The following is a 13,778-nucleotide window of genomic DNA, read 5'->3' on the forward strand; positions in this document are numbered from 1 at the left end:
TCCTAGGGGGATTGACAACTTCATTTACTAACCCTTATCTTTTTGTTCGTTTGATATTGCAGTGGGACCAGACTAGGATTACCACTAAGGCCATGATCGACACAGGATCTTGCGGAAATTATATCGATATACGTTTTGCTACTTTAAATAAAGTACCTATTATTTCAAAACCTAAGCCTGTCTCTGTGAGTCTTATTAACGGTATTCCGTTATCTTCTGGCCCAATCACTAATCAGACACAAGCACTCCTAGTCACCACTAACGAGTCTCATACGGAGACCACTACCTTCGACCTATTGTCTTCGCCCCACTTTCCCATTGTTTTGGGACTTCCCTGGTTACACACACATCAACCAACCACAGATTGGAAGAAACGGACCCTAACCTTCCTCTCTTACTATTGCGAGAGTACGTGTAACCTCCCGTCTTATGGAAGGATCCTGTCTGTGGTGTCAGATGAGATTGCACCACTATGCTATCAGGATCTGTCCGAAGTTTTTCTTGAGAAAAATGCTCAAATACTGCCTCCCCATAGGGATTATGATTGCACTATTGATCTACTCCCTAATTCTAAATTGCCTTTTGGTCATGTTTATCCTCTTTCGCAGGATGAACTTTCCCATCTCAAGGAATACTTGGATGAGAATTTGACAAAAGGTTTTATTAGACCTTCCACTTCTTCCACAGCTGCAGGACTTTTTTTTGTCCGCAATAAAGACTCAAGTCTCAGGCCTATTATCGACTATAGGCAATTGAACGCCATTACAGTAAAAGATCGTTATCCTTTGCCGCTTATCCCTGAACTCATTGAACAAGTGCGTGGAGCTACCTACTTTTCAAAATTGGACCTGAAAGGGGCATACAATCTAATCCGAATCTGTGATGGAGATGAGTGGAAGACAGCATTCAGAACCAGATACGGATTGTTCGAATATCTTGTAATGCCATTTGGGCTATGTAACGCTCCCGCAGCCTTCCAACGATTCATAAACGATATCCTTAGAGACTTACTTGATGTCTGTGTTGTGGTATATCTGGACGATATACTTATTTATTCACGATCCTTGTCTGAACATATAAAACATGTAAGACTTGTGTTATCCAGATTACTCACACACAATCTATACGTGAAACTAAAAAAATGCTTATTCCATAAAGAAGAAGTATTATTCCTAGGATACATCATATCCAAAACAGGAATCAAGATGGATATGAGTAAGATATCCTGTATTCAGGATTGGCCTATACCAACCACCCGCAAAGCACTACAGCGATTCCTTGGATTTTCAAACTTCTATAGGAAGTTCATCAAGAACTTCTCTGCCATTGTGAGACCTCTCACACAACTCACAAGTATTAAGAAACCATTTAAATGGTCAGATGAAGCAAATGAAGCTTTTCGCTTGTTAAAAACAAGCTTTACCTCTGCTCCCATACTACGCCATCCAGACCCATCCCTCCAATACATTCTGGAAGTAGATGCGTCAAATATGGCAGTAGGAGCAGTACTCTCCCAACGACCAACGAATACTTCACCACTCCATCCAGTCGCCTTCTTCTCTAAATCTCTAAGCAGCCCAGAGGTGAATTACCCAGTGGGTGAAAAGGAACTTCTTGCTAGAAAACTGGCTCTGGAGAATTGGCGACATCTACTTGAAGGCACCCGATTACCAATACTCATATATACAGATCATAAAAATCTTCAATATCTTCAGACTAACAAAACCCTCTCCCACCGGCAGGTACGATGGTCACTATTCTTCCTAAGATTTAACTTCCTAGTGACCTACACACCTGCAGACAAGAATAAAAAAGCGGATGCGCTATCACGATTAACTGAAGATAATTGCTCCGAAATCCCTTCCGTTCCTATAATACCCTACAAGCGTATTATTGGGGTTGTCCGTTCCTTGAAGGAAGAGATTCTGCACAGTATAGGTTTGGATTCACCTCCACCACAACTAACTGCTGATGCAGAAGGCTTCCTCTACTACAACGACAAACTCTACATACCCCCTACTATGCGCACCAAGATCTTGGAATTGTCACATGATGTGCCTATGGCAGGACATATGGGTATGACAAAGACCCTTAATTTGCTTACCAGGCAGTTTTGGTGGCCTGATATGAAGACATCTATACAAAAATTTGTCTCTTCATGCAACGTCTGTGCCAGGGCCAAAATTTACACTACAAAACCATCCGGTCTACTATGCAGTCTACCAATACCCCAGACTCCATGGGAAGTTGTGTCCTTGGACTTTATAGTGGAACTACCACCTTCCAAAGGATTTAATACCATTTTAGTGTCAGTGGACCATCTGACAAAGATGGCACATTTCGTTGCTATTCGCAGACTACCTTCGTCCAAACAAACAGCGGAACTACTGATGAAACATGGCTTTAAGTTACATGGTATTCCAAAAACTCTTTTGTCTGACCGTGGATCACAATTCATCTCCAAGTTTTGGCAAGAACTATGCCACATACTACGAATTGAGCGAAAGCTTACTTCTCCCTACCATCCTCAGACCAACGGACAGACTGAAAGAGTCAACCAGTGCATCGAGCAATATTTACGTTGCAACCCACAGTACGACCAAACAGAGTCCGTTCTACTTGAACTATGGGTTTCATCCCACTATTCTTCCACCACGCATCCTTCCATCAAGTAATCCAGTAGCCTCAGACTATCTTACTCAAATAAAAGACTCTCTGGGTTTAGTTATTACTACCATCTCATACGCTCATAGTCAACAAAAAAAATACTATGACCTTCGTAGAAGACCTTCTCCTCAGTATGCTATTGGGGACCTTGTTTGGCTATCAACAAAAAACTTAAGATTAAAGATCCCTAGCAAAAAGCTTGGGCCTCTATTCTTGGGACCCTTCCCAATCAGGAAACTTATTGGAAAAGCTGCAGTACAGCTCACATTACCAACGGACCTCAAGATACATCCCATCTTCCATGTGTCGCTACTGAAGCCCCATGTTCCTGACCAAGGAATAAGGCCTACCATCCCACCTCCACCTCCTGTACAAGTTGAAGGCGGAGAAGAATATGAGATAAAGGAGATTCTGGATTCTCGTATCCACAGAAGAAGACTCCAATATCTAGTACGATGGAAGAACTATGGGCCCCAAGACGACACCTGGCTGGATACCTCTGATATACATGCCCCTAGGCTGATTCGCAATTTTCACGCGAAATACCCGGAAAAACCAGTTCTAGAGGCCTTCCGGAGCCGGCCTTAAGGGGGGGGGGGGGTACTGTAATGTTCTGGTACCTCTGGTACCCTTATTCCACTTTACAATTCAGTGTATGCGTCCCACCATTCTCTTCTGGTGAGTGCGCATACACCTTTAAGACCGATGCTGTCATCACTGAGCACCGCAGAGCGGCTATTTCAACCGCCGGCGTTCTCACTCACATGTTCGTTCAACCTGCCTTGAAGCTCATATGCTTACAAGCGTACCTCGCTGTCGGAACCTCGCTGCTGATCCCTGTATCCCGCTACCGGATCACTCGCTCATACCGAACCTCTCTACTACTGCTTGCTATTAGTGATAAGTACCCCGCAGGGGAATCCTCCATAACCTTCCTACTAAGCTTACACTATCTAGCTCTGCATATTAAGGACTGTAACTATCATCTGCACTGTTGTTTTAGATTGCTAGCTCTTGAGCCTACTAACATCTATCCTTGCACTGGGTTAGTCTCTCCTGTATGTCATCTGCTGTCCTACCACCTACTACCATACATGATTGCTAACCTATCTGCATCCTACCTGTTACCATCTATACTCTCATGAACATTTCTCTCAAGTGCTGTTCACCTATTTGTCACTGTTCATACCTGTCTCTTCAACTCATCACCACTATACTGCTATATACATCTATCACTCCAGGAACATCTTATTGAGTGTGTATATTTGTATGCTGAATCAGACAGACCACAGTGATGAGTCTTGGGAGTTGGAATTGGTATTTCAACGTATCTCTACATGACTACTGAGTGGAGTTTTTCTGCAGCTGCAAATCCATCTTGTTTCAGAAAACGCAGGAGCGTTACACTGCCTCAATCTTTGGGAGATGTCCAGCGCGGCCGCTCTATGGCTGAAAATGGCGGGTCGGGGCGGGGCTGAACTGTGCCTCACCTGTCCATTGGTGTAGGGTGGGGTGGCGTTGCAAGCCAAGCCCCGCCTATGCTGCCTCTCCTCACTGCTCAGTCAGTTTAGCAGCGAGTGAGTCAGCAGCCTGGCGCTGTCACAGAGGGGGAACTGAGGAGAAGCCGCCACTGCAGGTAAGTCTCTCTGCATTGAACGGGGCACGCTGGTCATTCAGCATTGAAAGGGGACACGATGCTCTCTCTGCATTGAAAGGGGGCACGCTGGTCATTCAAACTTGTATTTAGATGCATTTTACTTTAATTACATCAGTATTTTCATAACAAACAATACATGTGCTTAGGCGGTAAGGGTTTCTTTAACTAATCTAATAGAAGAGACTCAAGTGCTAAAATCCCACGGGTTAGGGGGCGCAAATTACTTGCCTTGCCTCGGGTGCTGACAACCCACGCTACGCCACTGCACTGCGCAACGCCATCTGTAGCAAGGTCCACCTAACTACGGATACGTGGACCAGTAAGCACGATCAGGGAAGTTATATCACCCTAACAGCACACTGGTTAATGCAGTGGCGGCTGGGTTTGAGGTGGATAGCAGTTTGGCGCATGTCCTTCCACCACCGAGGATTGCAGTGCGCTTCAGTTTGCCTCCTGTTGCTAACTCCTCCTACTCCACTTCCTCATCCTCTACCACCTCCTCATCCAGTCAGCGTAAAACCTTCACCACCAACTTCAGCACAGCCAGGGGTAAACGACAGCAGGCAGTTTTAAAACTTGCCTGTTTGGGGGAAAAACCCCACACTGTGCAGGAGTTGTGGAGGGGCATTGAACAACAGACCGATGAGTGGTTGGTGCCAGTGAGCCTCAAGCCCAGCCTGGTGGTGTGCGATAATGGGCGAAATCTCGTAGCAGCTCTGGGCATAGCCAGTTTGACACACATCCCTTGCCTGGCGCATGTGCTGAATTTGGTGGTGCAGAGGTTCCTTAAAAATTACCACCGATATGTCAGAGCTGCTGCAGAAAGTGCGGGCCATCTGTGCCCACTTTCAGCGTTCTCACCCTGCTGCTGCTGTAGCGTAACTTCGCCGCCTCATATGTGACATGCCCACAAGGTGGAACTCCACCTTTCACATGCTGGCCATGCGAGCAGCAGCAGGCGATAGTGGAGTTTCAGCTGCAGCACGCACATGTGAGTCGCTCTGCGGAACAGCACCACTTCACCACCAATAACTGGGCCTCCATGCGACACCTGTGTGCCTTGTTGCGCTGTTTCGAGTACTCCACCAACATGGCCAGTGCCAATGACGCCATTCTCAGCGTTACTATCCCACTTCTATGCCTCCTTGAAAAAACGATTCAGGTGATGATGGAAGAGGATGTGGCACAGGATGGGGAAGAGGAAGAGGAATCATTTCCAAGGCTTTAAGGGCAGTCATTCACAAGTGGCTCCGAGGTTGGGTTCCTGTACCCACAAAAGCCAGGTACACATTTGTCCAGCAAGGGCACAGTTCTGGAGGATGCCGAGTTGGAGGATGAGGAGGAGGAGATGGAGGAGGAGGAACCATGTTCAAAGCAGGGTGGCACCCAGACCAGCTCATGGCCATCACTGGTGCATGGCTGGGGGAATACAGAGGACACAGGCGATACATCTCCCACAGAGGACAGCTTTTCGTTGCCTCTGGGCAGCCTGGCATGGCAGCCTGGCATTACATGCTGCAGTGTCTACGCAACGACCGCCGAGTTTCCCACATTATAACTTGTGCTGATTACTGGGTGGCCACGCTGCTGGATCCCCTTTACAAGGACAACATACCATTCTTAATTCCATCACTGGACCGTGATCGTAAGATGCATAAGTACAAGTGCACGCTGTTAGACGCGCTGCTGGTGGCATTCCCACGGCACAGTGGAAGCAAAAGACGAAGGCAGTGGAGGAGGAAGAGGTAGCCGAAAATAGCCGGGGCACCGCCAGCACCTCAGAAGGCAGGGTTAGCATGGCCGAAATGTGGAAAAGCTTTGTCAACACACCGCAACAACCAGCACCACCAGCTGATATGGAACGTCTTAGCAGGAGGCAGCAGGCGGCGAGGAGGAGTGAGTGAGCCGTAGCCGCCCGCGGCCAGGACGGTAGGAGACATCGCAGCCGCGCAGCCAGGGAGGGTGAGTAGACACAGTCCCAGGCTCCCAGCAGTGTGTGAAAGACCGTCAGGGACCAGCAGCAGCAGCTAACGGTAAGTGGCGAAATTAGACAATATGGCGGCGGCGCACTGTGTTTTTTTTGTGAAGCTGCATGCCTGTACATTGAGCTGTGCCATCATTCCTGCTGTACATTGACCTGTGCCATCATACCTGCTGTACATTGACCTGTGCCATCATGCCTGCTGTACATTGACCTGTGCCATCATGCCTGCTGTACATTGATCTGTGCCATCATGCCTGCTGTACATTGACCTGTGCCATCATGCCTGCTGTACATTGACCTGTGCCATCATGCCTGCTGTACATTGACCTGTGCCATCATGCCTGCTGTACATTGACCTGTGCCAGCATGCCTGCTGTACATTGAGCTGTGCCATCATGCCTGCTGTACATTGACCTGTGCCATCATGCCTGCTGTACATTGGCCTGTGCCATCATGCCTGTACATTGAGCTGTGCCATCATGCCTGTACATTGACCTGTGCCATGCCTGTACCATGACCTCAAAGTCACGCAATTTTTATACCGCGTTTTTTGCCGCGAAGCAATACCTATTACATTTTACTTTTTGCGCCCCCCCCCCCCCCAAAATTTTTGAGCACCAGCCGCCACTGCCCTTGATCACTAATAAAGTTAACCCTTTCCCTGCCAGTGTAATTTTTACAGTAACAGTGCTTATTTATAGCACTGATTACTAGGGCTGGGGAATATAATCGAAAGATCGATGCATCGCGATTCGACCCTTCGCGATTCTGCATCGATGCGGGCTGCCGGAATAATCGATTATACGAAATGACGTCATCAGCCGCGGCCACGCCCTACCGCGCAAGGGAAAAAAAAATCAGCTGATTGGTGGGTTAGTGGCGGGAGCTTAATAAAAAGGCTCCGCCCCTCCCCTTCCGCCTCTTTGACCCGGGCCGAGGCGCAGCAAGACATCCCCCGCGTGTATCGGCGTCCCACCTGTGGCCTAGAAGCCAGCCAGCCAGCCATCCAAGCCAGAAGCCGCCAGTCCAGTGAGTCCACACACAGGAGTGAGGAGCCCCAAGTGCGTCCCCATCGCAGCCAGCCAGCGCCGCCAGCCTCACCTCACCGTAGCCGACAGGCCCTGGAGGCCCAGCCGCCACGCCACTGCCAGTGACGCCAGCCGCCCGCCACAGAGCCCAGAGAGCAGCACAGCACCTGTCCTCCTCTGCAATGCAGTGCACAACAACCCACACAGTCACACAGCAGGTATGTCCGAACAAATAATTGTGTAATCATTCATGGGGGTCTCTCGTCTGTATCTCTGGGGGATGTCTGTGATGGGGGGGGCCTGGGACAGGGGACGGTCGGTCGGGGCCCGGGGGTACTGTTCTGCTGTGGCAGTCTGGCAGCCAGGGGGGTCAGTCAGTGTCAGTGGGGGCCTGGGGGTCTCTGTCAGTGTCAGTCAGCTATGGGGGTCTGGGCAAGGGGGGGACTCACTCAGTGTTTGTCAGTGCTGTGGGGGATTGGGGAAGGTGTGGGGGACATCCAGGTCTCTGTCAGTGTGGGGGTCTGGGCAAGGGGGGGGACTCACTCTCACTCAAGTGTTTGTCAGTGCTGTGGGGGATTGGTGAAGGTGTGGGACTTCCAGGTCTCTGTCAGTGTGGGGGTCTGGGCAAGGGTGGGGGACTCACTCACTCTCAGTGTTTGTCAGTGCTGTGGGGGATTGGGGAAGGTGTGGGACATCCACCCAGGTCTCTGTCAGTGTGTCAGGCTGCAGTCAGCTCAGCTGTGGGGGGAGGGGGGTCTCTGTCAGTGTCACTGTCACTGTCACAGGCAGCTGTGGGGTAAGGGGGGGCCCCGGGGGTTTTGGCTCAGTGCATGCAAGGAAGGGAGTCTGACAGACAGACAGACAGTCATATTTTATGAAAGATATTGCTTGGTTGATTTGTTGCGGCTTAGTTTACAAGTTTTTTTTTTTTTAGTTTTTTTTTAAACACTGACAGAGTTTGGCAACTTACGTCATCCGTCTCCGTCACATACGTGGTAGTATGGTGGTAAATATGGCAGAAGGAGAAAAAGATCGAGAGATAAAAAATGCACCTAGCGTTTTAAGAGCAAACATCTGGGCACATTTCGGATTTTACGAACACACAGGGAAGCGTGAGTTGGACAAGACACATGCCGTATGTAAAGCCTGTCACACAAAAATTAAATACCTAGGGAATACTACGAACTTGAGAAACCATGTTAGCCGTTTTCACTCTGAGTTAGTAACACCTGTCGCTACCAGCAGTGCCACCACTGCCAAGGAAAGACTGCTAGACCCAGATCAGCCAAGAATTGATGCCATACTGTCAACTTATCCGCCCAACTCAGAAAAAGGGAAGAAACTAACCAAAGCTGTGGCAGCTTTCATCGCCAAGGACCTACGGCCTTACTCAGTTGTGGACAACGCCGGGTTTCGCTACCTTGTGAAGACGCTAGAGCCACGTTATAAGATCCCATCACGCAGGCACTTTACAGAAAACGTTATACCTGCACTCTACCACGACACCAAAGCTCAGGTACTTGCGTCAATGAACCAAGCCAGTCGAGTCGCAATAACGTGTGATTCATGGACGTCAGTCACAACGGAGTCCTATGTTACAATAACAGCACATTACGTTACTAAGGACTGGCAGGTCTTGTCACATGTGTTGCAAACAAGAGCCATTTATGAGTCTCACACAGGTGCTCATCTGGCAGAGCTACTGTCTCATGTTGTGGAAGAATGGCAGCTGTCTGATAAATCTGTAGTGCTTGTGACCGACAACGCGGCGAACATGATAGTTGCAGCTCAAGTTGGTAAATTTCCTCATGTTAAATGTTTTGCCCATACACTCAATCTTGCATGTCAGCGGGCACTGAAAGGGGCCACGCTCTCCAGGCTTCTCGCCAGAGTGCGACGAATATCCACATTCTTCCATCGCAGCACTAGAGCAAGCCACTGTCTAAAAGAGAAACAGAAATGTCTGGGCCTGAAGAATCATAAGCTAATAACTGATGTGCCAACAAGATGGAACAGCGTATATGACATGGTCGAGAGGTTCTTAGAACAACAACCTGCAGTTTGTGCCACCTTGCTGTCTCCAGAAGTCAGAAAAGGAGAGTCTGATCTCTGCACTCTCAATGAAACAGATGTGTCAAATGCAGAGGACGCTGTGAGTACATTAAAGCCAATGAAGGATGCAACCTTGCTGATGTCAGAAGAGCGCAACCCAACAGTGTCTCTCATTGCCCCTCTAAATGCACAACTGCTCCAGAGCATGACAGACACCATGGGAGACACAGCCATGACCCATGAGATCAAGAATGCAATCAAAACAGATCTCCTGAAGAGGTACAGCAGTGAGGCAGAGAAGAAGATCCTTCATACAGCCTCTGCTCTGGATCCTCGCTTTAAAGGACTGCCTTTTATTCTCACAGAGGAGGAGAGATCGGAGATATACAGAGGAGTGACTGAGGAGGCTGCATCTTTGGAGGTAATTAGAATTTCATCATGTTTCCTGCCAGACAGCTAGAAGCTCAGCTACATTGTGTTAGTGTGTAATAACATGCCCTGATTCACTGATGCGGTGTGGGAAGTGGAACTGTATGGTATGGATTACCGTGCAGTTTCCCACACCTCATCAATGAATCACACTCTTAGTCAGTTCAGCTCTTCTTATACTATTATCTTTTGTTAAAACACACAGATTACATCTAATAGAAGGACAAATGTGGATGAAGTGCCTAGGGAAAAAGCAACTGTGGAAGAAGAAACAACACCCATTGAGGACAGCCATTCTCCTCCCAAAAAAAAGGCCACAACATCGCTGCTCATGACTTTGCTGGGGCAGTCTTTCACTGATGGTGCAATAGAACCTAAGACCCCCTATGCCAAGGCAGAAGACGAAATGGAAAAATATTGTAAAGCCCCACCTCTGCCTCTCACTGAGGACCCTTTAAAATGGTGGCGTGAGCATGAGGTCATATTCCCCCTCCTCTCTCAGCTGTCAAAGCAATACTTGTGTATCCCAGGTACAAGTGTATCTGCAGAGCGGGTTTTCTCTACTGCAGGAGATGTTATAACAGCGAAAAGAAGCAGTCTTAAACCTGAGCATGTGGATCATCTAGTGTTCTTACAGAAAAACCTACATGTTCCCAAATGCTAAGCACTGAAATAATTACTAATTCATGTTTTTAATGAATTAGTAATTACTAATTCAGTCTGCCGCCAGTCACCAGTCAGTCACATCACCAGTCTTGTTTTATAGCTTTATAGCACTGATGGTTTGTTTTTGAAGATTGTCCTGTCCAATGTGTCCATTTCCAATCCATAATCCTTTCCGTTGCTTCACACTAAAAGTGTCTAGGCAAGTACTAGGGGTTCATTTAACCCTCAACCAAATAAATAATATTAAAGTGTATTTTCTTCTAGACAACTGACACCAAGCCAGCCACGGTGCAGCATTATAGGAAGGAAAATCATTGAGAGAAATAACTTGTACATTTGAAGCTTAACCTCGAGTAAATCTTATCTTATTGGATCACAAACACCAATTGTGTAATATACTATATTTGTGAGTTTGTGAATGTGACCCCCATAGGATTTCCTCAAGGTTAAGCTTCAGTTTACAATTTATTCTCTCAAGGATTTTCCTTCCTCTAATGGTGGCTTGTTGGCTAGCTTGGCTTCAGTTACAGATGTAATCGACATGGTAGAGTGCTGCTCAGTGCAGTGCAGGTAAAGTTTTCTTTCTGTAACGTGACTGACTGACTGACTGTCGTGACAACTCAAGAGCTTATATTGCAGCTCTAGCATTAACTCAACACACACACACACAGTGTGTGTGTGTTGAGTTGATGCTGATGAGGCTGCGTATAAGCTTTTGAGTAGTCACGACACACACACACTGTGTTTAGTTGACTGGCAATGGCAGTGAACCTGGAACATTTTATATTTTTTACAGCTTTTCTAGCACTGGAGAGATGGAGAATGGCTTGTTTTCAAAAATGGTCCATTCACATAAGTGAATTGATAATTATTTAAGCTTAAGCTTATATTTGTATAACTCCCCTCTAGCAGCCATCAACTCACTTCACTTGAGTTGACTGGCAGTTGCAGGGGGAAACAAACATCACGGTGAACATGGAAGTTATGCAGCAGTGCACTATTGCCAGGTTCACCTTTGATATTTGCTACTAGTCAGGAAGTGCTCTGTTTTGTAGAGGACAGGTTATGGCACACACCTGGAAATTATTGCAACGCATGTCTGTCTGCTGGTCTGTTGTACTCTGTAGCAATAGCAAGTGTAGGGGGTTCCCTCAACCAAACAAATACTAAAGGTAAAAGTGTATCTAGACAACTGAAGGCAAGCCAGGCAGCCACGGTACAGGAAAGGACATCCTTGAAAGATTAAATCAATCATACATTGAAGCGTAAAACCTTGATTAAATCTTTACTGGATCACAAATACACACAAACCTGACCTAACCTATATGCCTTGAGTTGTACCAGTGTGGCAATGCCAAACCTTTCTTCAGTTCTCATGATTCTGATGCAGACAATCGTGTTGTGTGTTTTTTTGTGATCCCATGAAGATTTACTCAAGGTTTAAGCTTTAGTTGATGATTTACTCTGTCAAGGGTTTTCCTTCCTCTAATGGTGGCTTTGGCTTGGCTTCAGTTGGGTTTAATCGTGGTAGAGACAGAGACTGTCTGCAGGACAGGTAACGTTTTCTGTAAAGTAAGTGACATAAAAGTGACATAAGTGAATTGATAAGCTTAAAGCTTATATTTGTAACTCCCCTCTAGCAGCCAATCCATCAACTCACTTGAGTTGACTGGCAGTTGCAGAGGGAAACAAACATCACGGTGAACATGGAAGTTATGCAGCAGTGCACTATTGCCAGGTTCACCCTTGATGTTTGCTACTAGTCAGGAAGTGCTCTGTTTTGTAGAGGACAGGTTATGGCACACCTGGAATTTATTGCAATGCATATTCACATAAAAGGATTTATATATAATGTTTTGTGGGAATTTATGATGACCATTTTCACAAGAATATTAGCTTGGCTGGCTGGCTGGCTTCTTCTATCTTGGCTTGCCTTAAAGTACAACTATAGGCCAAACTTTATCCAAAATCCAAAACGTTTGGCCTTTAGTTGTACTTTAAATGGTGGTAGGCCTGGCTTATATTAATATTTTCTTTTATGAAGCAGTAAACTGCACTACTACAGTTTTTTACTAATTTTACTGTTACTTCTAGTAAAATACTAGTGTTGTTGTCTGTCTCTGCTATGCTGTTTGCATTTTCAGACCTTCCTATATGTTTGCAGTGCAAGTGCACTAAAGTATGCAGGGCTTGCAGGCCATGACAGGGTCCAGGAAAGTGTCCTTTGAAGCAAATAAAAATAAAAAGGATTCTTTTATTTGTGACTGCTTGATTGTTTGTTTTTTTTGATAAAGTTTTGAAAACCATTGGGCAGTGGGCTGGGCATGGGCATTGGGCAGTAATCGTGATGCATCGTGATGCATCGCGGAATCGAATCGTATCGAATCGCGACCCTAATAATCGTAATCGCATCGAATCGTGAGGTAAGTGAAGATGCACAGCCCTACTGATTACTGTAGTAATGTCACTGGTACCCCCAAAAGTGTCAAAAATGTCAGTCAAGAGTCCGATCTGTCCGCCGCAATGTCGCAGTCCCGCAAAAAAAATCGCAGATCGCCGCCATTACTAGTTAAAAAAAAAAACAATAAAAATGACATAAATCTTTCCCGTAGTTAGTAAACGCAATAACTTTTGTGCAAACCAATCAAAATACGCTTATTGCGATTTTTTTTCACCAAAAATATGTAGCAGTAAACAAATTGACCTAAAATTATAAAAAATTTAGATTTTTACATTTTTTTGGTGGAATTTCATATAAAAAATGTGAAAAATATTGTTATTTTTTTAAAAAAATTGTCGCTCTTTTTTTGTTTATAGCGCAAAAAGTAAAAATTGCACAGGTGATCAAATACCACCAAAAGAAAGCTCTGTTTGTGGGGAAAAAAGGACGTCAATTTCATTTGGGTACAGCGTCACACGACTGCGCACTTTTTCCATTAAAGTCACGCAGTGCCGAATCGCAAAATATGCCCTGGTCTTTGAGCAGCCAAATCCTCCGGGGCTTAAAGCGGTAGTATACCGCTTTTTGCAACTTTTAACTACAGGGAAGCCTATAATAAGGCTTACCTGTAGGTACAATTAATATCTCCTAAACCTGCATGGTTTAGGAGATAGTTGCACTGCATGCAGCCGCTCACGCGAGCGGCGCATGCTCTCTGAAGGTCCGGCGGACCTTCAGCGTTCCTTGCTGGGATCTTGCCGAAAAATGACTCCCGCGCACATGCGCGGGAGTGACGTCATTGCGGCTCCGGCCAATATCAGCGCCGCAGCCGCCGAACCCAGAAGAGACGCCGAG

General features: G+C 46.5%; 1 protein-coding gene across 1 annotated transcript; it reads left to right on the top strand.

Moving 5' to 3' along the window:
• Nucleotides 1-9,362: 9,362 nt before the first annotated feature.
• On the top strand, nt 9,363-10,481 carry LOC309566435 (E3 SUMO-protein ligase ZBED1-like; the record flags this gene model as incomplete). The annotated part of the gene is made up of 2 exons (XM_082271577.1): nt 9,363-9,809; nt 10,023-10,481. The coding sequence occupies 2 exons, from the start codon at nt 9,363-9,365 to the stop codon at nt 10,479-10,481; spliced, it is 906 nt and encodes a 301-aa protein (XP_082127703.1).
• Nucleotides 10,482-13,778: the final 3,297 nt, after the last annotated feature.

This window comes from Pelophylax lessonae, assembly GCF_965119305.1.
Source record: "Pelophylax lessonae genome assembly, chromosome: 11".
Classification (NCBI taxonomy): Eukaryota; Metazoa; Chordata; class Amphibia; order Anura; family Ranidae; genus Pelophylax; species Pelophylax lessonae.